Below are 26,271 nucleotides of genomic sequence, written 5' to 3'. Positions count from 1 at the left end.
GGAAATAAATGTTGCCCACCACTCTGTATGCTGTAGCGGTAATCATAGATTTTCCTAATATACACTAGAGGGAACTCTGGCGCTAGTGTCTAAGGGAGCTGCAACGCACGGCACTTCAGCGAGCATAGGAATGATGGGTAGTGCACACATTTGTCTAAACTTCATACTTCTGGCCTGCTTTTGGCTCCGTGTGTGTTCGTGTGGCTTGAAGCTGTTTTCTCTTGAAACAAAAATGAGCAAATGTTCAGCAATTGCGCTTCACCACCCTTTTTTTTTTTTTCGAATTACCTTTCCAAACTGGGTCACGAAGTTCAAAAGGGTTGAATCTTTCTTTGAAAACAAAATCGAAACACAGCAATAAACAAAGCCGCAAGTACGATTCGCCGCCCGCAAGTACGAAGACTAGGCAAATGTGTGTACTACCCATCATTCCCATGGTCGCTGAACGATCGCAGCGCCAGAGTGCCCTCTAGTTAATTTTGAGAAACTCTATGGCGGTAATAGTCGCAAGTAAGCCTTTGTGAACTTTAGCATCATGGTTTCGCATTCGCACAAGCTGCTGCTCGTCACTGTCTTTCTCTATCGGTCGGGTGCGTATTCGAAGAAGAAAAATATATCACAAGCGTCAGGTGAAGTGCGCAGCGTAAAAGCGTACAATGGACAGAGCGGTGCGACTCGTACTATAGCGCCGTATCAGTGATTACTTTGCTTCCTGATGAAATGTCAAGTAGCCTGCGAACTCCGAGTTGTTCGCAAGAAATATTTCCGACTCATACCAAGTCTGGAGCCATCCGGGGAAAATCGCCAAGAGCCAGCAACCATTGGCCGAATCCTGTAGTTGCGGTCCAGGCCCACACCATTAATATGCAGACGTTTCATAAAGTTTTTAATCTGATCTGAATCAGCCTGACAATGAACATGCTGTAAGTGAAGCCTGCTGGCCAACGCCAAATTAACCAGGTGCACTTGAGAAACTAAATACTTCGCAGAAAAAGAAAACAGAAATGAAACAAGAAAACCATATAAAAGGCGCGTAACCAGCTGCTGTTGCTGCATGTTTCTTGTCGAGTCACCCATTGCTCGTTGACCATATAAAGCAGAATCTTCCAACGGCGAGATAAAATGCTATACCACTTCATTAGAAGCGTAATAATAATAATAATAATAATAATAATAATAATAATAATAATAATAATAATAATAATAATAATAATAATAATAATAATAATAATAATAATAATAATAATAATAATAATACGAATTGTGGGGCTTTACCTCACCCGAAACAAGAACTAACACCTTAAAATTTTCTTTTTTCCCTCGCACTATTAACGAATGGAACGCACTACCAACATCATTGCTATAATCAGTCGAGTCGATCGACACAATTACTGATATGCAAAGTACGAATTGAGTTGTGTTTGTTCTTGTCTTTTACCTTTTGAAAATTTTGTATTTTGTTCTGTAATGTCACCCCTCCTGCCTGAGCCCTGTGGTCCTGCAGTATGTTGCAAATAAATAAATAAATAAATAAAGACCCCAGTATGATTATGACAGACGCCATGATGAAGAGCTCCGGAAATTTTGCGATCTGGTGTTCTTTGACATGCACTGACAGCGCACAGGTCTGAACTACTTCGCTTCCACCGAAGTGTCACCTCCGCGGCCGGGATCGAACCCGCTACCTTCGGGTCAGCAGCCCACTGAGAGGCGGACTGAGGAGTGTAAAAGTAAGGTGTCACGAGCCAAAACTGCGGTATCGCTCGTTGGATTCCGTGCCGACCGGTTGTGCCCTCGCGATCTCCGACGTCAGCGCAGCTCTGGCTGACTGGGCTCGTCCTACGTCATCTCCTGACGCCGACGACCTTCAATGAGAGTGTAGCTCTGACCGACTGGACTTGCTCTACGCCACCTCCCGACGCCGACAAGAGCTCTCGAAAGTGGTGCCCCGTCCTCGGACTCATGTGACCGTGTTTCCATCTTTCCTATCTCTCCTATCCCCTCGATTTATCGTCGCTCTCTCTAGCTTACCACCTCACGCCTCTTTCTCTCTCTCTCTCTCTACACCTTTATTCTATCCTTTTAATTTCTCCTCACCCCCATCCCTTGTGGGCTACTGTTGAGGTGTCGCTCGCTGAAGCAGACAGTTACGGGGCTCACTTATCCCTTCCTTTCTCTCTTAGAACCACTTTGTGTATAACCATGAGGCGCGCCGCTGTGGGTGACCTCCAGGAGTTGCTAAACGTGCACCTATAAGTGCTGCAGGTGCACGGATGTCTCTTGCGTTTCACCGCTATTGACATGGTGCCGCCGCCCCGCCGCAGTGGTCTAGTGGCTAAGGTACTCGGCTGCTGACCCCAAAGTCGCGGGTTCGAATCCCGGCTGCAGCGGCTGCATTTACGATGGAGGCGGAAATGTTGTAGGCCCGTGTGCTCAGATTTGGGTGCACGTTAAAGAACTCCAGGTGGTCGAAATTTTCGGAGCACTCCACTACGGCGTTTCTCATAATCATACGGTGGTTTTGGGACGTTAAACCCCACATATCGATCGAAAACATTGAGCCGCCGTGGCCTGAAATGCCAGCCACGCCCCAATGCCGTCACGTGCTTCCTTTGTCACTGCGGCCCCAATTATCCGCCGCTCTGCAGCGAGCGAAATTTTTCAGCTATGTCGATGTTCATCAAAGCGTCTAGTAGACGCTCCGAAAGCCTGTGCTGGGCTCGTGCGACGGCTGCCGCTCTTTTGTTGCGGAAAAATCGCTCGCAATCAGTGAAACAGGCTTTTAGTGCTGGGATACCACGCCGGGGGTAGTGTCAGTAGTAGCAGCGATAAAATTTACCGAAAAGTTAGTTACTTGAGTCTAATAGACTGGACGTTGAGCTCACACACACAACTTTTTCCCCACCCACTGTGTGTAACTAAAAAAACTTCGCCTAACAAAATTTCTTATTTCTGATACGAAATTAACCCAAAAACGCACGCAAAGTCTTGCTTTCGCCCCAACATACGACACACAACAGCTGGCCTCGACAGCGACGTCAACTTCGACGCCAAAAATGGCAACCACCACCGCCACGTCCCCTCGGATTTCGTCAGGGACACTCGCCGGAACGATGCATGCTGCCACTATGAAAGACGTGCCCTCTTCTCACGCGGCCCGCATGTTTTGGAACGCTCGGCGATGCAGCCACCCCCGTTTTTTTCCTCCCCTTTTTCTTCACGCTCTCACTCGGCGTATCTTTATAAATAGAAGCGTATATGGACGAAACCGCCAGCGCGTCGCCTTGGTCGTCACACACAAAGGCGCAATAAGCAACGAGCCACTGCTCCTCCTCCTCCTCGGCTGTTTCGCATGGTGGCTTCTTCTTCGCCGTGGTGCCGGTGGCCCAGTCCTCTCGTCTTGCCTCAGCGAGAGGCAATCGAGACGAGAACAGGGACGAAGTTCTAAACGCGGATGGCCGTGTTTGTCGCGCGTTCTTCCACTGAAGCGCATACGAAGACCAGTGAGGGAGACTCGAGGTTGGGTTGGCCGGGCTTGCGGCGCGCTAGTTTTTGCAACGCCTATAGGGATTGCGTCACGGAGCGCGACGCCGCCAGTCGGTGAGGGACAACCAAAAAATAAGCGTTAAAACTTCGACTCCACCCCCCCCCCCCACCCCTCCTCCAGCCATCGTCTGGCTTAGTAGCCCGACCTGAACACCTTACTGTCAAAACGCTCAGAGTGGCGGCGACGTCCTGTTTACGTACGAACCTCGAGGTCAACACCGCAGCTTTAACCGCAGTCGTTTATTTTCCCGTGTTATATTTTTCTACTCTCTCTTTCCTGAGGCATTTCTGTCCCCCAAATGACGAGATACCGTAAAAAAAAAAAACGAAGCAAACACAACAGACGTGCCGTTAGCATATGCAGTGTTCCTAAATCGACAACCTAACGTAACTAGCGCTTACAAACGCCACGTACGCCTTTTAGCGCGCAACGACGAGCGCAATCGAAAGCGCGATAACGAACGACAGTCGCCACAGCCGCACAAACGAAGGCGCGGAAGGTACACGTCACATGCAGGATCCCGCGAGCAACCCTGTCTGTCCTTCTCGAGGGCATCACGCTGTCATACGCATGCGCGCGTATAATGTGCCGACTCACTGTTTATATGCAGATAAAGAAGCAAGGCTTGTTTTTCTACTGTCCAACGGCGCGGAAATCCCCTCATCAAAGAGCACAGCGGTGATGGATGGCTCTCGAGTGGCTGCTTGTCAGGAGAGCAGCCGATCTTGCGCAAATGACACACAATCAGATGCGACTGTCCTTGCACTACTTTTTTCCTTACTCAAACGGGTTGAAAGGAGGACGTCAACACTATCTCTCGCGGTCACGAGACACTATTCAGAAGACACGCACACATCCATCCACTAAGCTGGAAATAGCAGGGATTTTAGTAACCAACAGACGCAAAGCAGATAGTGCCCGTCGGTTTCGCAGTAAGACGAGCCCCGTAGTCGAGTGCGCGGCGGCGCCTGGACGGCGCGCGGCTCTTATCAGGCGGCCTCGCGATCTGCACGCCGGATAAGCGCGGCAGCCCAGATCGCGGAAAACCTTGAGGGATGCCCTTCCCGCTGTCAGCTGAGAAGCGCCCTGCGCACGTGCACTCTAGGGTGCCTGAATGGTTTCCCTCGCCCGCCGCTCCTTGCAGGGTGGGGACATTGTTTGACGGGGTGCTCGCCGCCGCGACCGGTTTTTCCTGACGGCCGCCGCCATTGCAGATCTCACTTCGCATAGCGACGGGAGCAAAGAAGGAGCTGTGGCCGCTCTGTCATATACTTTTTTAGGGAAATGACTGGGTGCTGCGTGCCCATGTGCACGAACAACTCCAGAAATGGTTGGAAACTCTACCATTTTCCGACAGAGCCCAAAAGAAGGCTGCTATGGATGGTGAAGATTAAGCGAGACAAGTGGCAGCCTACGAAGTCCTCGTGTGTATGCAGTGTGAGTATCCCGACATGTGTTCTTTTCTCGTCGAGAACTTTGAAACTTGTTTTTTTAAATGTGTATACGTGTCTGTGGGTCACTTTGTCGGTGCTGTAAACGCTTCACGTCTAAGTTGCAGTTTTTCTCTCTTTTTTTGCGATCTCTAAAAGTGCAGCTATGGAAACGTGTGGCGCAGCCGCAGTATTTGAAGTTTGTACCAGTTTTTAGTCACTATATGTATAAACAAAATAGGCTGCTTGTTATTAAATTGCGTATTTACAGAAAAGTGTTTTTCATTCGTTTATTGCAAATCACGAAATTCAATAAAAGTTGTGTGGTATACTGTGTCTTTCTAGTAATTCTGTCTAGGCTAAGCTAAGCTAAAATTCATGGTTCATAACGGACTTACAGGCACATTTTGAAGCAAGCCATTTCGAGCAGCACCGAGCTGACCAGTGGATAAAACTGAAGCCGAACGCTGTGCCAACGGTGTTCCCTTTCAGGGGTAAGTTACTGTTTCACTGTGCGTCAAAGATTCTGTATGAACCTAACAGGTGGCAACAGTACAAGGCTAAAATGATTTAGTTTCAAAAATTAGGATGATCCGTGGAATTCCTCGTTTGAGGATATTAAGAAAGTCGGGGTACGTGCCTGCGACCTGAGAAAAGGCATATGTCTGCAACCTATAATACTGCTAAAATCCAGTACAGGCCTGTGATTAGAGCTGGCTACCTTGTAATACTTGCAGCTTGTGACTGTCCTTTTTTGCACTGCAGGCTTGCCTCCACAAAGGAAGGCGCCAAAGGACAGGGCAGGACCTGCTGTGTTGCCTGATGCATGCCAAGAAACACGCGGTGACAACTCTACGGCCATTAATTGTACGCCACTCACAAGTGCACAGGCGAATTTAAATTCACGCACAGACAGTCTTGGCGCACAGCAACCGCAAAGCTGCAATTCTCAGACGCCTGATTCAGTACCGCACATTATGGAAAGGGAAGAAGTTGTGATCTCGGCCGATGCACCTGACGGGGCACGTGAAAACAAGCAGTTAAATAAGCAGCTCTCCGATATGGGCAGAAAATACACTCAGCTACATCAAGTCCATCGGAAAGCCACCTCAACCATTCAAGCACTAAAAAAACAGGTGAAAAAATTGGAAACCAAAATGGAATTATTCGGACAGCGTTTGAAATTCCTCAATGATGACCAGCTGCAGGCTCTTGGGCGCCAGAGTAATAAGGGAAGCACTTGGTCTGCAGAAACAATCAAGCAGGCGCTTCAGATTAAGTTTTCCTGTGGAAAAACTGGTTACCAGACACTAAGAAATCTGGGCTACCCCTTGCCATCCGGAAAAACCCTTGCACGTCGCCTTCAGGGCCTCAAGTTTCTTCCCGGAATTTTGACGGAAGTCATCGATGTTCTCAAAATCAAAGCAGAGAACATGCAAGACATTGAAAAAGACTGTGCTTTGTTCTTGGATGAAATGGAGATTGCTCGCGGGTACGAGCTCGATCGCGCTGAGGATGTGGTGTTGGGGGGGCAAACTATGCCAGAAAATCCAGACGAACCTGCACATCACGCACTAGTGTTCATGGTAGGAGGCCTGAATACGAGATGGAAGCAAGTGATTGCCTACCACTTCACCGGAAGTCATGTAGAGGGTAGTATCCTCAAGGACTACGTCATGAAGATAGTGCAGCTCTGCGCGGAAATCTCTTTAAGAATCCGTGTCGTCACTTGCGACATGGGGGCTTCTAATCGGGCTATGTGGCGCGAGCTCGGATTCTCCAGCCACAGGAATTCCATTACTGTATGTTCAGTGCCTCACCCCTGTCTGGAAGACAAAGAATTGTTTTTCACAGCAGATGCTGCACACGTGCTGAAGAATGTCAAGTCACAGTTGCTTTCATCGGAAGTATTCTTTCTGAGTGATGCAACAGTATGCCAGCACAATCTGCCATCAAAAGAAGTGAACGTGGACCATGTGCGCAGTGTAATTAAGTATGATGCTGAACGAGAGCTGAAAGTCGCCCCGAGGCTCTCAGAGTTACACATTTCGCGAGGCCATTTCACAAAAATGAAAGTGGGAGTTGCTGTCCGCTTCTTCAGGGAAGCTCCTGCAGCGATTCGGTACCTAATTAAAGAGGACGCGATAGAGCCGGAGGCAGAGACAACAGCTTGGTTTCTAGAATTAGTATTCAACTGGTACACGCTAATGTCTTCCCGCCACCCATCAGTTGCTCTCAGCCTTCGAGACATGCGGAGGTACCACGAATCAATTGAGCTACTGAACTCGGCCCTCGAAGTTTTTCAAGGAATGAAGATGGGAAGCAAGGCACAGTGGAAGCCTTCGCAAGCAGGTTTACTAATAACAACAAAAGTCGTTCTTCGTCTCCAAGACATTCTCTTGCGCAGTGAAGGATACGAATTCTTCCTCACGAGCAGAATCTTGCAAGACTGCCTCGAAAATTTGTTTTCGGTGGTGCGCATCAGGAAGCCTGTTCCTAACGCATATGACTTAAAGTGTGCCCTGAAGCTTGTGTGCGTGAGTCAGTTCCTTCATGCACCCGGAACGTCAAGCTACGAAGTCGACGATGCTAAGTACCTCGCCGACATGCTTGCAAAAGGCAAACAAGAGCACGGGGAGGTGGAAGCTGATGTCATTGATGACTCGGAAATTTTGTTCATTGAAGAACTTCAAGAAAACGAATGCAACATCCTTTTCTACATCGGCGGCTTCCTTTTAAAAGGTATGCTGAGTGTTGTAGCGGGATGCGGGCATTGTAATTCTGCCTTGTTAGGCTCAACTGAAAGCGAGCACGCAACTCTGACTATTCTGAAGGAGTACAGGAGTGAAGGTGGCAACCTCACATATCCCAGCAAGGATGTTTTGCTGACACTCAAGTCGTGTGAAGAGCATTTCAGGGGCATCATAAGTTGGAGTGAGGGCTTGCTGCGCTTAAGGTCCCCGTTGAAGGCCGTGACCGATTATTTGAACGAGATGGTGCGCCCTTGCGTAAAGACTTGCTCCGAGCACAGTGACGCCGTAGCAAAACTCCTTATTGCGAATTATGCAAGACTGAGGCTTCGCGTGCATTTGCGCCACGTTAGTTCAAACGGCGTCAATGAACACGGAAGCAAGACGTGCGCTGGGGTAAGCCTTCCGTGACCAGCCGAACTGGACCAGTCACTTATAAATTTTATTATTTTTTCTTTCAGAACACTTATTGTTTGATTAAAATATTTTGAGTTCATTGTGAACTGGCTAACCTCCCTGTCCTTTCTTCATCCTCCTCCTTAAGTTCATAGACATTTTTCTTATTTGTTATACAATATCACATTCTTAGATAAAAACAGCGTTGTGATCTTTAAGCTGACTAAGGTTGTGATCTTTGGAGAATGTTTATGGTAAGTTAATATTATTGCGGTCGAAGCAATACCGACACAGCGTCACAGAGGCAGAATACGAGAGTGATACTTCTCGGATAATTAGATTGCTCGCTTACATATATCTATGGAAAGTAGAAAAACTGAACAGGTATAGGGCATCAAAATCGTTATTACTGCATTTCATCTTGTATTTTCCAATAACTTAGTAAGATTTTTTTCTCAGTGGTCACATAAAAACGAGAGATTCAATTGATGTTTACGCTGTTTCACTATCTCAACCAGCTATAACAGAAAAATAGCTGTGTAACAAATCTGAATCTCATTCCCGCAAGATTATTCAGAGCTGCGAGGGCACGCAAGGCGGGGGAAAAAGCAGGATGAAGTAAGTTCAACGCGTACAATGCGAGCACTACTGAGTGGCTGGCACGCTGCACAGCCACTGAGGAGTGCGGTGAGTTTAGGTAACAGGAAAAGGCGTGCGCTTCATGAATTAATGTAGATTTATCCTGCAAACAGTCTCCAATGACAGACGCACATATTCAGACTGCTTTTTTATAGCGCGAAATACCATTTCTCGCACTAAACTCTTCTCAAACTCTCCTCATACGCGCGCGCAGGCAGTGTGTTTCGTTGGGGTGAGATATGTAATGGCGGACGCTCTAGCAGACGACGCGGTTGTCCCCACCCTGTACGGAGCGGCGGGCGAGGGAAACCATTCAGGCACCCTAGTGCACTCTGCGGGGATCACCTAACAGGGCACAAGGCGGTATGACGCACGCCGATAGTTGACGTTGCACGTGCAGCGCTACATACTCGTGAGGTTATTTAGCACGCATTGCGGTCAAGGATTGGTGACGTGTAAGTACACGTCCGTGGCACTTCTGTTGTCGGATTCTGTGCTGTCAGACACTTCCGTTATATTCCGCGTGAGGTAATACAGTTAAGTGTTATCACGTGACGCCCCAGTTAATCAGTCAGCCGCTGATATAAACCCCAACGGAAGCTATATCAGACCATTAAGTCGCTAACTCTCCCTGGGGTACCTCGTACATTTGCCTAAAACCACTTTAAAGGCGAATGCCAACTTTTCATATGCTCAGTCGATGCATTGGTCCTCTCCCGCCGTTCTCCGATAACTCTCTGCGCATAACGTGGTCCTTGCATTGCCTCCAAGATTGGAGCCAGTGCACGTTTTCCGCGTCTCATCTGGTACGGCTCTGCCTCCGGCATCGGAGCACTTTTCAACAATTGACTACGGCCCCGCCGCGGTGGTCTAGTGGCTAAGGTACTCGGCTGCTGACCCGCAGGGCGCGGGTTCGAATCCCGGCTGCGGCGGCTGCATTTCCGATTGAGGCGGAAATGTTGTCGGCCCGTGTGCTCAGATTTGGGTGCACGTTAAAGAACCCCAGGTGGTCGAAATTTGCGGAGCCCTCCACTACGGCGTCTCTCATAATCATATGGTGGTTTTGGGACGTTAAACCCCACATATCAATCAATATCAACAATTGGCTACGTCATGAGATGATGTAATCACGTGACGGTGCAGTTGCGTATCACGCGATGATCATATTTTGCCTCACTCGAATGCTGCCGTGGCACGCAAGGCGCAATATGCAACCGGAGACGAGTGACACTGAAGCAGGGCGAACGAACGACGACCAGCTAATGGAAACGTGGGCAGCCAAGCTCGTTCTCGAGGACCTGGAAGACCAGCGGCAACTCGTCGCCAGGGCCAAGAGGGCAATCGAAGCCAGAGAGTTCCTGGAAACGGGAGCCCTCTCACCTCAGGCTGATACCGGGCATTGTTCGGAACACTGTCGACACTGTTTCTAGAATAAACGTTTATTTCTCTCTCTCCCTCCTGTTGACGCTGACATCAACAGTCAGTTTTAGCGTTTTATGAAGCATCTAAGGCTTTTTTTTTTTACTCAAGGCACGTAATAAATGTTGAGACAAGTCCGCGTGACGTATAGAATGAAAATAGAAAATCTCGGCACAGGTTTCGCTTGCCTGTTGCACACTAGCTGCAGGCGCAATCGAAATAAATCCGCCCTTAAGCAAGCATCACCCTTTGTACTCGTACGCTTGTGTATGAACGTACGTACAAAAGGATATCGTCCAGAGCGAAAGAGATTTAATCTTCGAAATTGTCATTTTCACAGCATAACCAAGCGTCAGGTAGATACAAGAGTTAACACTTCACGGAACAAAAAATATTAACAAAAGACGACGCCTTTATTGACATTATAACGAGAAGCTTCACAATCATACTTACTGTGCTTCAAGGCATGAATAAATTCTTGCTCCATCAATATTTAGAAGGCATAATGACGATGCGGAACATTCAAAGTTAGCCCTTCTTTTAATGTGCGCAATAATCATCTTGCTCAGTAGTGAAGACTAAAATAATGCGGCGGCAGTACATTCCACGATTTTCAAATGCTGTTTTTAAATGCGGGCTTCACAGTGACTGGCTGTAAAAGAAACGAAAACAAAAAAATGTATCTTTATATATACCGTTAAGATTACAAGTTCCGCTTGACATGCTACACCCACAGCAAAATCAAATTCCTAGACTCACTCTAAAAGCAGAAGCCGAGATATACCGCATATTTAAATTCTTCTCGTGTCGATCTGTTTACATCAAAATGTCGTTAAGAAAAATTAAGCAGCGCTATTCGGGATATCTGCGGAGAAACTGTATACGAGCTGAGTCAGTGCGTAAATGCGTTGTTCGGGCGGATTGGTCTCAGAGGTTACCTGTTGTAGATATGCAACAATAAGATGTGCTCATAATTGTGTATTGCTGCACGCCCTGGAACATTTAGAAGAAAACTTTTTGCATGCACTTGGTAATGCAGTAAGATTCTGTCAGCGCTACATAAATTCATTGAGGCAACCGGAAGGATACGCTGCTAGTGGTACTGCCAGATATATATCCAATTCTTTCTCCCCTTTCCTCATTCTTGTTAATTTGTTTTATATAATCTGGTTTTCTTCTGCAATTTTTCACGTTTTTTCAAAGGAACATTATTATTGTTCCTATCTAATTTCTCTTTATTTTTTTAGCAAGCGTTGTAAAAAAATGATTTATTATGAGGTACAGTGTGGCCAATCCCCCATGTGGGTATGAGCCAAGATCTCCTAGGAGACAAGACAAGACAAGCTGTACACAATCGGTCCATCGCGGGTATCTTGGGACGACTTGTCATATTTTCTGACAAGATTGTGCTGCGACGCGCCTTTGTTCAGAGGTCGTACGTCACGTATCAAGTTGGTCTGACGTAACACAGATGCAGCATTTCATGAGGGCCCGGCGCGTTCATGTCGCCGAGACAGGGGCCTCGAATTTCGATTACTACCGTATTACATGTGTTTGGGGACAATATTGGGGGATTCTTAAACAACGAATACGCCCTAAATTATCACGTCCTACAACTTTTCCACACGAACAACTGCCTCGAGTTAATAATTACCAAGCTAATTATGTTTTTTTGTTAATTATTTCAATATATACCGCTAGCTTATAATTGCTTGAGGTCTCTGATTCATAGCTAAGCAAGCCAGGTCAACGACGCACGGACCAACGGCGAGCTTAAAAAATTGGGGGATCCCATAGTTTCGCCTCTAAGAGTCCCACGTGATATATCGATATCCTGTACCTACAGAGTGCGTACTTCAAACATGAAATCCAGTTCATTAAATATTTTCGAACGTGCTGTGCACCCAATACGTGGCCTTAAGGGAATAGGCATAGTATAACGTGTGTGCCTTTAGTGGTGGGTATACCCGGCTTTAAATCATGAAGTCATTATAATAAGCACATGTTTTGACCATCACGTTTGATCTATTGTGCCGAACCCCAGTGGGAATGTACGCTTGTACCACGCATAATTACTGCAATATTTCATGTTGTATTGTGAAGCATGTATACAAGACCGTGAGCGGTTGTAAAGCATGAAAGTTACTTTCACCGCATTTCCAAGCAGAGGAAGTTATTTTCACCGAAGTCGCATGCAGACGCGCGACTGTGTGATAAAATACCCGCTTGCCGCGCGAACGAACCTGGTTCGGTTCCCCCTCTAACCAAGAACTTTATTATTTATTTTATTGCCATCCTTCTTGATTTTTCGGTCGCACACAAGAATATATATTTTTTGCTCACAATCAACGTCGCCGGTATTTCTGCGAAACGAGCTCTTTAAACGCCATCGCGTCAATAGCCCCCGCTGTTAAAATAGCAGCCTGCGTGTGGAACTTAACAGTGGGTATGAACCACAGCTAAGACGTGAACAACAACGCAGTTTAAATAAATTTCGCTTTAACCTCCTTGGAGAACAACGACTTAGAGTGTGTTCCAATAATCACCGTAGACGGCTAAATAGACTGCTAGATGGACGGCGGCCATCTTGAGTCTCACTTCAATTCTCACGTATGGTGGTTTTGGGACGTTAAACTCCACATATGAATCGATTCTCACGTAGCCGAGAAAATAGACAGCTCCGAGAAGACCGCATCGTAGACAAATACGATGCAGGCTACTTTGCTGTCTAACTGTCTAAACAAGATGGCGGCTCAGCGAATCGCTTATATAGATCGAATCTCGCTGGAATGGTCGTCTGCACACAAGCAGACGCTTCTCCAAACGTTCAATGTGAGTAACGTTCAATTTCTTTAGATTTTAATACATATTAAGGCGCAAAATACAACTGTTACGTTTGTTTATTTTGGCTTTTAGATGCGGAGCATCTAATACTCGAGGCTTGTAGTGCGGCGCCGTCCGCAAGCTTCCTCCTCCTTCTTCCACCATCTGTGCATCCCTTCCTCCTCTACACACCGCGCGCGCTTCACTCCTCCACCATCTGTGCACCCTTCCTCCTCTACACACCGCGTGCGCTTCTCCTCTTCACGAACATTCGCTAGCTGTATAATGTAGCGCGCATGCGCCGTCACGCTTCGAGAACATCGGCAGCTGACGCGCGCGCATGCGCCGTTGTGCTTCTCCCCCTTCTCGAACATTCGACAGCTGACAGTGCATGCGCCGTCGCGCTGTATATATACTCAAGGTCGGCGCTCGCTCGCTCAGTTGCCGCTCGTCGGTTGGTTTGTACGGCGCGTCGACGTCCAAGGTCGCGGTGAAATGAATTCCAACGAATCCACAAACACAATGATCAACGTCCCTTCGACCAGCGCCGCCCTTTCGCATACGTGTGTACGTGTTCACTCATTTAACACCCCCTCCTACAACCACGTTAACCAATTTAGCCATCGACCCAAGTAAGTCGCACTTTAACACCCCGTTAACCAATTATATGCTCCGCATCCTCCTCAGTGTTCCCCCGAGGGAAGCTGCGGGCAATTTTTTTTTCTTCTCGACGCGAGATGGCGCCTCGTCGCGTAAAATCAGTCCAGACGTGTTCCAATTCTCGGCCGGCATGGGCTCGGTGCTGTCTTCTAAGCAGTCTGCGTAGACTGTATACGTGCTGTCTCAGAATTGGAACACCTAAATCCTGCTTAAAAAAGCCCAAATCTTGCTTTAACCTCCTTGGAGAACAACAACTTAGTCGGCGCTGGCTCACCTTTGGTGGATTCCGCCATGGCTACGCGCTGCCGCTGGCTCCACCTGGGGACAGATGTTGCAGCCGAGCCACGATTACGAAGGCAGCGCTCTCATCAGCCCCGTACGCCACTGCGGAAGAAAATTGAAAGAACGGTGAGGAGGAGCATGACGGGTACGCAGCGTATAATCTCGTCTTTTCCGAGCTGATCACATAAGCAGGCTCGCTATACCGAAAGCCCATGTATAAATCACGTGGATGTTGCCAATGTATGTAAACGTATAAACAGGCCTCCACTTGTTTACTCAGTAGCGTGTTTGCTAACCGACAAGAAGTAGCCGGGCGTCACTGAAGGCCCCAATTAAGCTCCCGTTTCGTGTGGATATTATAAAAATTATTGATAAAGGCTGGATGACAACACCGAGCTCGCAAGACGGGTGCTAAATTACGCACAAACAAACCAGCGCTCCTTACCAGTAAGCACTTCGCGTTATTTGTACACCACCACATTCCACCGCCGCCGACAGCCTGTACGCAGCATTGCTCGTGAAGATAAATTATCAGCATGGAGTGCCAATGATTTCCTGAACGAAGTACACAGGATTCCCCACGAGGAGGATAGAGAAGAGCGAAAAAAAGTAATAATAAAAATCGACAAGTGGCACTGGAGATATTTATTCTTTCTGTAAAGAGACCAGGCTGCGGCCTAAGCGAAATAACATCGAAAAAAAAACACATTTGCAGGTATGCTTGTAATCGATAATTACACATGGTTGTGCAGCCGAAACTTTGCACATATGCAAGCCCCAGAGGGCAAGCATATATCCATAGCCTCCGGTAACTGGTGACGACCAGCATGAAAACGGCAAGCAGATTGCGATAGCAAATATATGAATACTCTCAGCTGAATTTTGGCGCCGGCGTCGATGACATGCACCGTATATATATATATATATATATATATATATATATATATATATATATATATATATATATATATATATATATATATATATATATATATATATATATATATATATATATATATATATATATATTCAAGAAAAAATGCAGAAAAAATTACTCCGGCACGCGGAAACGAACGTGGGGACCTATTTATATCTGCCACTTACCACGGCTGTGTTTTCAACATTACCAGAAAGATGGCGTAATGAGCGCACGTCACCACATCGCGCAGCGGCGCCCGCTCTAATCTCCTATATATACGCATACTTTGCCCGGCTTAGCGAAGGGGAGCGATGCTTCCTCGCGCGCCCTTATATCGCGGTGGCGAGGAGGGGAGAATCGTACGTCTTGGCGGGCCTCGGGCTTTACGTAGAACGATTCTGCTGTAGTTACCGAGCGCACAAAGGTCACTGCAATCATTGCAGTCTCCGTTCGAGAAAAGCGCGCTTTTCAGACTCAGCGAAGTAACAAATGAAACGCTTTTTCGCGTGCGTCCATACCTGTCAGTACGTTTCGTGCGTAATTTGTGCGCGGGAAACGCGGGGCACATTTCGATCTGCTTTCTATTCTCCGCGTGACCTTTGCAATTGTTGCTATCGCGTTCATTGCTTCGCTTTTGCGGCAAAGCTGTGACTTTTTTTTTTTAACAGCGTTAGGCACCGTCGACATTCTGAGGCGCTTGTAGCGACGTCACGAAGCGAGGCTCCACCCAACGCAAAGCTCGGCACCACCCTCTATGGTCACGTGACAAGTGGCACAAGACAACGCCTCCTAGAGGAGGCATTGCACAAGAGCTGCAAAGCTGCCTCCGAGCACAACGCGTCGGGGAGCCTCTCGCGTCGCGTGCATGCGTAACAAGCTTCAGAACGATGCGAACACGAGTGCGCATTTGCGTGCGACGCGGAGATGATGAGATGGCGCTGGACGTTATCAAACGCCGAGAAAGATCTATACATGTAAGCCAATGGAAGGTACATAATGGCCGAACATAGCATTAGGCACGACGCCCTATGGTATAGATGGACGCATGTGCGCACGCTTTGCACGAACGCTTGGCAGGAAACTCGGCAAAGCAGCCGCGTCAAGATGTTACATACATATAGCATCGAGGAACACTTGTGAGCACACGCTTTCGGTCTGACAAAAGAACATTGGAGCTGTTGCGTTCCTTGGAGTCAATAAACAAGAATGACACGTAACACTCGCTCGCTAGATTTCGTGCCGACCGGTTGTGCCCTCGCGATCTCCGACGACAGCGCAGCTCTGGCCGACTGGACTCGCCCTACGCCATCTTCTGACGCCGACAAGAGCTCTCGTCGAGTGGTGCCCCGTCCTGCATGGGACTCCTGCTACTGTGTCTATCTTTCCTATCTTCTCTTTACTTCCTTCGCTCACTGTCCCTGTGCCTCGCCCCCTCCTTCCTCTCTCTATATATACCTTGTAAACCTCTTTTTAATCCCTCCTTACCCCCATCCCTTGTGAGCTACTGTTGCAGACAGACACTCTGATGCAGACAGTCACGGGGCTCACTTTTCTTTTCTTTTTACTTTAAGAATCGCAGGATCACAGAATAGTTGTTGGAGGGGTTCACGTCGCTCAACCACGATTATTCCTAGGAAAGACGCCATAATGCAAGGCGCCGGGAATTTCGGCAATCTGGGGTGACTTAACGTGCCCAGTACAACCTGCAGCATTTACCGAAATGCGCGCCGCAGCCGCTATTCGATCCCGTGCCTTCCACGTCGACAGTCGAGCAATATAACCACCATGCAACCATAGCAGGCGAGAACGACAGATGACGGGACGCAGCACTGTCCCGTATATGTGTGCTTTAGCCTTATCGCCGTCACGCTGCCATGCTGTATGGAAGACACCTCTACATGCGGCTTCTGCGGAGCTGAAGAGACCATCGAACTCGTCCTGTGCAGCTGCGCTTGCTACAACACACAGCGATGCCAGCTCCGCATGGTATTGAACCAACTGGACTCTATAGACCATTCTGTATGCACAAGATTCTGGGGCCTTGGGCGTCTGCCTTCATTGCGCAGAAAGCGACTAGAGTGCTCCTATACATTACTTGAATACAACAAACCTGAGCGACCGCCTGTAGACTGTGTGTGCTCCCCCGAGTGTGCTCGTGATTGTGTGTACCTTTCTTCTCTCTCTCCACACTCTCTTCTCTCCTACATCCCTTCCCCAATGCACGGTAGCAAACCGGTATTGCGTCTGGTTAACCTCCCTGCCTTTTCTTGCATATTTTTCTCTACCTGCCGCAAAATGAACCATAAACCAGCTCAGCTCAGCGCACTCTGAAGAGCGAAAGAAGACTCTGACACATTCGTATCTATATCTATGTCCGATTGCTTATCTTCAAGTTGACACGCTCAATAAAACCAGACCAAGGCATCACTTTAATCTATTTTTTCACTATCGGCTGCGTTTTTCATTCATTGATGTCGTTTACACAGCTGTGGGTTTTAGCTGACGAGCATGCGTGCGAGCGGGGAAGAGTGAGTGAGTGAGTGAGTGAGTGCACGTATTTTCTTCATATCCATTGGCACGTTCTTTCTCTGTCACTCTGTACTGAATGTAACGTATAGTTTCGCCTGTGTGCATGGCGAACAATGACTTGCCCTTCTTTTCTCGTTCTTTTCTATACTTGGTCATCCCCCATCGAGCCTCGTTTTCCCTGTAACGGCTATAAACTTTCGCCGAAACAAACCCCATGCAAGCATCTGAACAACGAAAAAAGAAACACACGTACAAACTTCTGATAAGCGTTCGCGTCACCGATTCCGCTATAGTTGTGTACCCCACAAAGTAACAATGGGCCGTGTGGAGACGTCCTGCAGGCGCGAACAGCTCACGCCAGCGCCGGCTGTGGAGGTGTCGAAAGAACGCAGTTGCGACGTCATCGCCGTCGTGTCACTGACAGGTGTCGCGGCTCAAACAGCGCGGGGACGGCGAAAAATGACGAGGCGAGGGGATGGGCTAGCCGAGCAGCGATTCAACGCAAGGTTTCAACGCGAACTGGGCGCGTAATTCCGTTTCTCATGCACAGACACACGCGGGTAATCAGCCGCTCGGCGCGGACAAAAGCGACGATCGGTCATCGCGTGCTCGAGGGGCCGGGGGACACCAGCGCGAACCGGAAAACAGCCGCCAACGATCCATGGCGAAACCTCCGAGGTAAACGAAACGTCTGTACCGTCAGCGCACTGAGAGTGTAGCACTATCTATAGAGGCAGTATAGGGCAGCGCGCGAGTCGGCCGAGAAAGCGAGCGAAGGGCGCAAAAGAGCGCAGGCGGACACGGGCAGCAACTTGAGCGCCCATCGACTGCGCAGCATGCCGTGTGCAATCGCTAGCGACGCGTTCCGCAGTTTGCGTGTTCATTGTAGGCGCTCGTGAGGTAAGACTCGCCTTTCGCACACGTACTTTCTTACGAAAGAACCCACGCTAAGAGCGAGCCCGCCTGCATGTGACTGTAGTTACCAGAATACATACACAATGAGCGTGAACGGGCTATGGTTGCACGAGGAAAATGCAGATAAATAGAGCCGGCATTTTTTTGTCTTCCGTGCTTTCTTGCGTACCCGTGTTAGTAGAATGACGGCAGTAGAATAGCGTCAGCACCAGGCCGCGCGCGCGAATAACAAAGCCAGCGCGCCCTACTATACCATTTTGATCAGGACGCAATCTAGAACTATGTCAACGCCGCTGCGAACCAAACAACGGTTTCTGCTTACCAGCATGTGAGTGACACGATGCGGATTGAAATCTACACAAATACACGCTCACATACAGCCCGAAGCATACGTACGAGAGAACATTCGGAACAGGCGGCTGTCAAAGGCAACGCAACATGCGACTCATGAGGCGTTCCCAAAACGATCACCGCTTCAAAGAACTTCGCGCCGGCACGCGCAGGTTAAACGAAACAATGAGTGGGGTACTGCATCTCAACACGCACTGTCGTGCGCCTTGCCGTACTTTATAAATGGATCGCAAGCAATTCATTGAGGCCACCGTAGTCGCGACGTGAGACGCACAAATGCAGTTGAATACACACACACCACATTTAACTGTCATTTAACTTTGCACACCAAATGCATTAAGGTAAATGTACGTATAAATACAATTTTACCGAGCTGCCACAAGGACTGCGTTTCTCGAGTCGCAAAATATAACTGGCTGCTTAATCATTCTTGAACACGGTGCGTCGGTCAAGCCAGCGTTTCAAACAAGGAGGTTTAAAAAAAAAGATATATTGCTGGAGTGGAAATCAAGGCCCAGGAGTGTAGTCGTACACACCATAAGATGGCGGCTGCGGCTGCCATCTTATTAGGGACACGATGAGCCGTTAGCGTTGGTGGATTTAGAAAAAGTGTTCAACGATTTCATTTCGTTCGGCGATTGAAACAGGGAAGTTTCTTGGATACTATAGTTAACAGCACTACAGGTGAATACAGTTGTCTCGTATAACAAAACCACTTCAGTGACACGCAGAAACAAGATGACATACACACAATGTAACTTACAGCTCTGCACTCAAAAACACAGATTGATTGATTGATTGATTGATTGATTGATTGATTGATTGATTGATTGATTGATATGTGGGGTTTAACGTCCCAAAACCACCATATGATTATGAGAGACGCCGTATAGTTGAGGGCTCCGGAAATTTAGACCACCTGGGGGTGCAGCCAAATCTGAGCACACGGGCCTACAGCATTTTCGCCTCCATCGGAAATCTCGGGATTGAGGCGCTTTGTGCCCTTGTGTTTCCACCGCAAGTTTGTTTTGCACTTACAGTGAAAGCCCGACGGTCACTTCGGCCATTGCTGCATCCGTTTTTACGAAGGGTTTGCGCTGCCCTATATATACAATTACACATGAAGTAAAAATTGTGACAGTTGCTCGCGCGTGTCCTGTGTATACTTGTGCGTCCGTTTCGTCTCTCTTTCTGTTTGTGCAGCGTGCTTCAAGTGTCGAGCAGTGGCAGTTGTTTGTCCGCGCTCGTTCTGTGTATGTCCATTTCGTGCGTGCTTTCTGCTTGTGGTGTGTGATGCAAGTTTCGAGCTGCTGGCCGTTCTTCACGTGACATTTCTACCTGTTGCTGCAGCATTCATTCCCTCGCACTTGTGGCGAAACATGAGAAGTGAGGGAGAGAGAGAGAGAAATAAAGAATAAGCAGAAAGGCGGGGAGAATAAACCAGGGCTGAGCCCCGGCAGGCTACCCTGCACAGGGGAAGGGGAGAGGGGGAAGGAGAGTTATAGAGCAGGAGAAAAAAGTCACTGACTGGGCCGACGCGTAACAGTTTCACATCACAAACGATGAAACAGGCCGGTGTTTTGACAAAACCGTGAACAGCGCTTTCGTCGCCTTTCGGAACTGGGATGGACAGTGCCATGGTCGTACGCACGGCTGTGCGTACGACCATGGCACTGTCGAGAAAGTACCACTGTCGAGAAAGTACGCACGGCTGTGCGTACTTTCTCGACAGTGAAGTCACTTACGTCCAGCTGATTTAGAACACTGCGGAGGTGGAGCCTCTCGTTTGTGTATACCGGGCAGTAACATAAGAGATGTTCAATAGCCTCATCGACGGCGCAGTCACTGTACTCCGTGCTGTCAGCCATCCCGATCGTAAATGAGTAGGCATTGGTAAAGGCTACGCCCAGACACAGACGGGAAAACATTGTACCTTCCTCCCTGGAAAGACCAGAGGGTAGCCGCAGTCGTAATGCTCAACTACATCTGCGAGGACATGTTTCACTTTCGTTCCTAAAAAGATGGGCCAACCAAGTTTTTTTTTTCTTTTTTTTCTATTCTCCGTCGATGTAGCGATCCTCCCCAGTTTCCTGCGCCTAAAGTGGTTTCGCATGACCTTTGACCTTAACCCCACTTTGACCTCATCCCGTGACGATGTCACGTGATGAAATGATCACGCGACAGAGGTTATGCGGCACCACGATAACGTTGCAGTGACATCACAAACATTGACCATTTGTGACGACATACGGTGGCATCATCAGGCGATGACTTTTTCGCATCACTAGTGTCGACGCCGATGGTCAGTTATCGCGCTTGATGAGGCTTCTAAGGCCGCCGCCGTGATAGACTGTCCTTATCTGAGCGTCCCCCATCACCTAAGCAACGGTTGCGTCACGGCTTATCGGCTCATCGCTTTCCTGTCGTGAAGACAGAAAACGACGATAAGCCGAGGAACAGCCGCACTCTCTGCCAGGCTTTATTTCCAGGAATATACTCCGCATGAGACAGAATATGACGCTGGATAAATAAATAAATAAGGTCTGATAAATCTATATATAGCGAAAACGAACTCCCGATGTCTCAAAGCACAGGGCGAGCTTCCCACGGCACCCACAGATGCGTACGCGACAGCGTGGCTCGGTCTCGTTGCCGTTTATAGACGAGCAAACAGGGGGGCCGTGTTTTGCCCTAATCAACATGGACGCTTCGGCATCCTAGCTCACGCGAGCTTTTCGTTCTCTTTTCGTTTTCTCTCTCGCTCTCTCATCTTTCTCTTCCGCCATGCACTTTCCCAAACAGACTGCTATAATCCGCGTGGAAAAGAAGCCAGTCGCGAAGACAACTTTCTCCGTGTCTGTTACGATGTGTAGCACATTCTGTACGCGGCGTGACTTATCAACCGTGCACACATGAACGACAACAGCTATAGGAAGAGACAATGAATGGATGTATCGGACAGATTCGCAGAAATGAAATAAAATAAAAGCGTACGGGACTGTTTGATGTCGAAATTGAAATTGGCGAGCGATCCTAATCGTAACAAACCCACGTCTACAGCTACAGCGTGAAGGCTTCAAGCATTAAGTCGTTTGGTTGGGTTTCTTAGAATTGAACGTCTCAAAGCGACGCTAGCTACACACGCGCGCCATTCGGGTTTCTTGAACCCATGAAGGTGGCGCCTGAGAGACCCGAGATTCTGTAATAAAGTGGCCTGGCATCGTACAGTGCGCGCGGACCACCACCGAAGTGCGACCACCGCGGCAGGGATCGAATCTGTGTCTTCCGGGTCAGCAGCCGAAAACCGTAACTAGTGAGAACGCAATTAGCTGTCGAGCGACTCTTGCGGTTAATGCGTTATATACATATACAACACTTTCGTTTAAAAAAGCTTATTATACCAGCGGCTACCTCAGAGGCACACACCAGCAAGCACTCGTGATGGACATTCACCACGAGACAACAAAAGGGTCCTCACAATACCTTTCACGTATAAGGCTTATTTAGCACATATCGAATACTTTCCCATCGTTGGTCCGCATAACATAATGAACCGCTACGAAAAAATAAGTCATAAACAACGAGAAAACCAATTCTCGAAGACACTATATGGAAAACAAAAGAGACCGAAGCGATGTCCATGACACGAGGATTTGAACAGGCCAATATATACGAGCATGTGTATTGTAGGATATCGAAGGAGGGGAACGAAGTAAATAGCAAAGGCCTTACCAAACAGCTAGAACAACATGCTCACGGTTACGAGGCGAACACAAAAGAGCGGAAGGGAAGCCTGGAACAGGTATAAATAACCTCATTACGTCGCCTAGCAACCATCGACGCGCGCTCAGGCCTGCGACGCAGACGAGGGTATCAACAAGCCTGAAGGACCTCCACTCGAGCGCTGAAGAGGAGCAAATATGCCGTTTCCACGGAATCGCCGTCAGTCTTTTCCTCGCGTCCACTCGGCGTTTCTGTCATCCGATAACCACAAGGCCACGAACGACAATTGCGTAATGGCAGCGACACTGGTAGTGCAAGTATATCAGAGGACAGCAAGCTAGAAAGACTCACAATATGGCGGTCGCTGAATAACGGCACGCAACGACGAGAGAGCAACGCTAGGAAAAAGCCGTTTACAAGACCCTATTTTGCACGGCTGTGCGTACGCCTACTCCATAGTCAACACAGGGCGAAAGCGAAAGAAGAAGAAAAAAACGCAGAAAAGAATAAACGGGGGAAAAAAGGTACGACGGGAACAGAAAGGCACAAGACGCGGAGGTTACCCTCAGCAGCGTCCGGTTAGCTACCCTGAACTAAGGAAAGGGAGTCGAAAGATTGGAGAGACAAGAGGAGAAGAAAGGGGAAAAGAACATCGTAATCACTGAAACGTTGGGGACGCCGGGACGCCATCACAATTTGGAGCCGCTAGCAATACCGCAGTCCTTGAAAAAAGTTAATGCTAGAGGCCCGTGTAGTCCGAGGACGTTAAAGAACACCAGACGCACTACATTACAGGAGTCCTCCCCTATACGGCGTCTCTGATAATCATATCGTGGTTTTGGCACATAGATTTCCGAATAATAATAATAATAATAATAATAATAATAATAATAATAATAATAATAATAATAACTTCGACGCAAATAAACGTGCGAAGTGAGAAAACAAGAAGAGCGATTGACACGAGATCAAAACATCGCGGTATGCACATCTATGGAGCACTGAAGAACAAAGGTCTCAAAGGGTAATGAATTTTTATCATCGATCATCACGCAGAAGGCGCCTGAGCAACCACAGGCGAACGCAAGTGTACCGGCGTTTTGGAAAACAGCGCACGTGAAACCTGGCGGGCTAGCTTGTCGCCAACAGTGTACGCATGCGCGATAACGCGCTTTCAATGCGCGACCCGCGCAAGAGCGAGAGCGATAAATGGCATGCGCCCTCCGCGATGGCAAAATAAAGGCTGCAGCGATGAATGTCGCCTCTCTCACTCTCCACTGGGTTGACTGGCCTCTCACCCGCTTCCAAACTCTGCCCACTCTTTCCCATCCCAGCACGCCCGTTACCTTCCCTATTATCCTCTCCTCTCGGCATTTCTCTTTCAGGGCAGCCAAAGTCAGTCATAGTTTGTTTTTGTTTTTTCCACTTCATCTTCCCGCGGCCGTTATCAAGTCTAGAGGGCGGCCTACCACTCCGTCAACTTGGCGTCCGTTCCCTTCCGTACACAGCCCGTTCCTTCCCTTCCCATTCTCCCTTGAAATGAGGCCGCGTCGGAAACCCAGCAACAGCGGCGGCGGTGGCGCTGCAGCAGCGAAAAGCCCGTCTTTTGCACCGTGTTGCGCAACAGGCGACCGCCTTCGCGGATTGAGCGAAGCAGCATTGGCCCTCAAAGAACGGTTAAAAGATAATGTACCGCCGCATAATGTGTTTGACGATGCGAACCTCGTGTGTTGCGTGCGTTTTTCAACTACATCATGGATAACACCTCCTTCGCGCACAAGTCAATCACCCAAACTAATGTCTCCGAATAAAACGTGTTCGGAACAAAACAAGAGCTGCGTACTGCTGACATATGCTCGTTCTTCGAATACGCAATAAAAATAATTTTGGCGCCAAGTATACTGCGTGCTGTAAGGTTACCAGAAACAGCAACACTGTTTATTCCGATTTAACCAAGCGATTTCTTTTTAACCAAACGTAAGCAGATCAACGCACAGCTTCGCGATCAAGTGCCTTGCAGGCTGAACACCTTACGTAACGTTTCCCTGGGTCCACTACAGAAATCATCCTTCGCTGTATTTCATACAGTTCGTGCGTCCGATCTTTAGCGGGCAGTTAGCGTTACGTAACGCCATCTGACTCGTCGTTTTGTATTTGTTCTTCTCTTCTCCGTAAAGCGTGACGCGCTGGAGGCCACACAGGAGACCAGCTTCACCACCAGTTAACGAACAACCAAAACGTTAAACGAACGATTTATCTGATACTCTAAGAGACGGCTATTGAAACTATCCGTGATTCCATCCGTCTCTCACCGGTGACTTTGGCAGGTTGAACCTAATAAATCACATAACTGCTTCCAGTCCCTGACTACCGTCTTACTTTACTCCCTTCAGACAAAAACGGGCAGCTCATACTTCATAACATCACGCGACAGACTGACGTGAGTTATAAATGCCGGACAATATCAATGCAATAATCAATTATTCAATCAATCATCTATTCCATCGCCTCATTCACTGCAGTCAGTGTTCAAACGTGGGAAATACAGTTTAAGAGATTAGCTCGTGCCCGCTACTCTGTTATATCTACCGCGCGTGACATTAGGGTGACTCGAGCGGAGGATGAGATGAGTTCGTTCTCACCCCGCGACGGCGAAGCCAACAGGGCACGAGGCGGCTTCTTACGCAACCGACCCGCGCCGGCGCAGCTCAGAAGCCGTGCGGGAAGCACCACGTTGCCCCCTCTCCACCCCGTTCCGCCGCCGTCGCCTCGTCCTGCACCGTTCTCCCCAGCTCGCGCGGCGTGGCATCATTCTTGCTAAAATGATGAAGGAGAAGGGACTTTGCCGTGGCCTCCTTTGTCTCCCTCGCAAGCCCGCCATCTCCCACGGCTGCCCCGCCCACTTCCGCCCGCGGCGACATAGTCCGTCGCTCGACCGAGTTCCCGGGAGTCGATGCGCACGGAGAGCGCAGCCAGCGCGATGAGCTATTTTTGGAAACAGAGCGTCCTTTGCGATCCCCCGCCTCTTCCGAACAGCCCTCTCCCACTTCACCTCCCCCCCCCCCCCCCCCTGGTAGCCTTGTCTCCGCGGGAACACTGCCGCATCACCTTCTTCCTCGCTGTCGGAGCATCTTCCCCAAACGGAGCGGCAGTGAGACGTTAATCCAACGGCCTTGTGCAGAAATCTCGATCATGAGGTCAGCGTAACCTTTCCAGTTTCTCTTTCATCCTCCCCCTTGCCATTTCTTCACAGTGACCTCAGACGCGATGGTCTAATACATACAGCTGAAAGATACTCAACGTTTTTGATCACTGGGTTTACTAAAAATAATAGAAAGTATAGCAGTTTCACCACCTATGCGGGTAGTATCGTCAGTACACAACTGACATCCCATGAAGGTATACATATTACTTATTATGTCTTGCCAAAAACATTCTGCACGGAATCACGATTACTTTTGCACTCAGATTGATTACGACGGATTAGCCATGATTCTACAAATTTTCGTGGGCCCCATCATTGCCCAGTGCCAGTGTCGATTAGAGAGTAGCAGTACCGGGAACCCGACGCTGCTTGCGCACGCGGCACTAAAACACGAAACAAACACGTGTCCTTTCGCGAGGCAGTGGCCAACTAATTCTGTCTTAGCGCCTGTTGCATGTGTGGCTTTCGCAACGTTCCTTGCGTGTTGTAGCTGGCATCATCTGAAAGAGCGCAAGCCACATCTAGAAAATAGAGAGCGCAGAGCTTTCGAATTCTTTCACGACCGCCAAAAGAACGTAAGGGCTGCTCTTTCACATGGAAAGCTGTTATGAAATCCCAGAGCGGATCACGTGCGGCGCTGAACTTGTCCGCCGCCGCCGGTGTCCGTAAGTACTATCGCACGA

At 48.5% G+C, this 26,271-nt stretch overlaps 2 protein-coding genes across 3 annotated transcripts in view; one reads left to right on the top strand and one right to left on the bottom strand.

Annotated features, from left to right (window-relative positions):
- The window catches only part of HDAC4 (histone deacetylase 4), a 272,183-nt gene that overhangs the window by 207,700 nt on the left and 38,212 nt on the right, over positions 1-26,271 (bottom strand). For both annotated transcript variants that reach the window (XM_075894192.1, XM_075894193.1), the window contains exon 2: positions 13,939-14,048. In XM_075894192.1, the coding sequence (XP_075750307.1) occupies positions 13,939-13,957 (19 nt within the window). In that variant the 5' untranslated portion in view covers positions 13,958-14,048. The remainder of the gene's footprint in view (positions 1-13,938; positions 14,049-26,271) is intronic.
- Positions 4,691-8,230, top strand: LOC119179108 (uncharacterized). Its single transcript, XM_037430184.2, has 3 exons — positions 4,691-4,984; positions 5,378-5,471; positions 5,743-8,230. Exons 1-3 carry the CDS (start codon positions 4,832-4,834, stop codon positions 8,136-8,138), a joined length of 2,643 nt encoding a protein of 880 aa, XP_037286081.2. The 5' UTR covers positions 4,691-4,831; the 3' UTR covers positions 8,139-8,230.

This window comes from Rhipicephalus microplus, chromosome 1 (assembly GCF_043290135.1).
Source record: "Rhipicephalus microplus isolate Deutch F79 chromosome 1, USDA_Rmic, whole genome shotgun sequence".
NCBI lineage: Eukaryota > Metazoa > Arthropoda > Arachnida > Ixodida > Ixodidae > Rhipicephalus > Rhipicephalus microplus.
Note: the sequence above shows the minus strand (reverse complement) of the source record. Positions and strands in the feature narration are given on the sequence as shown.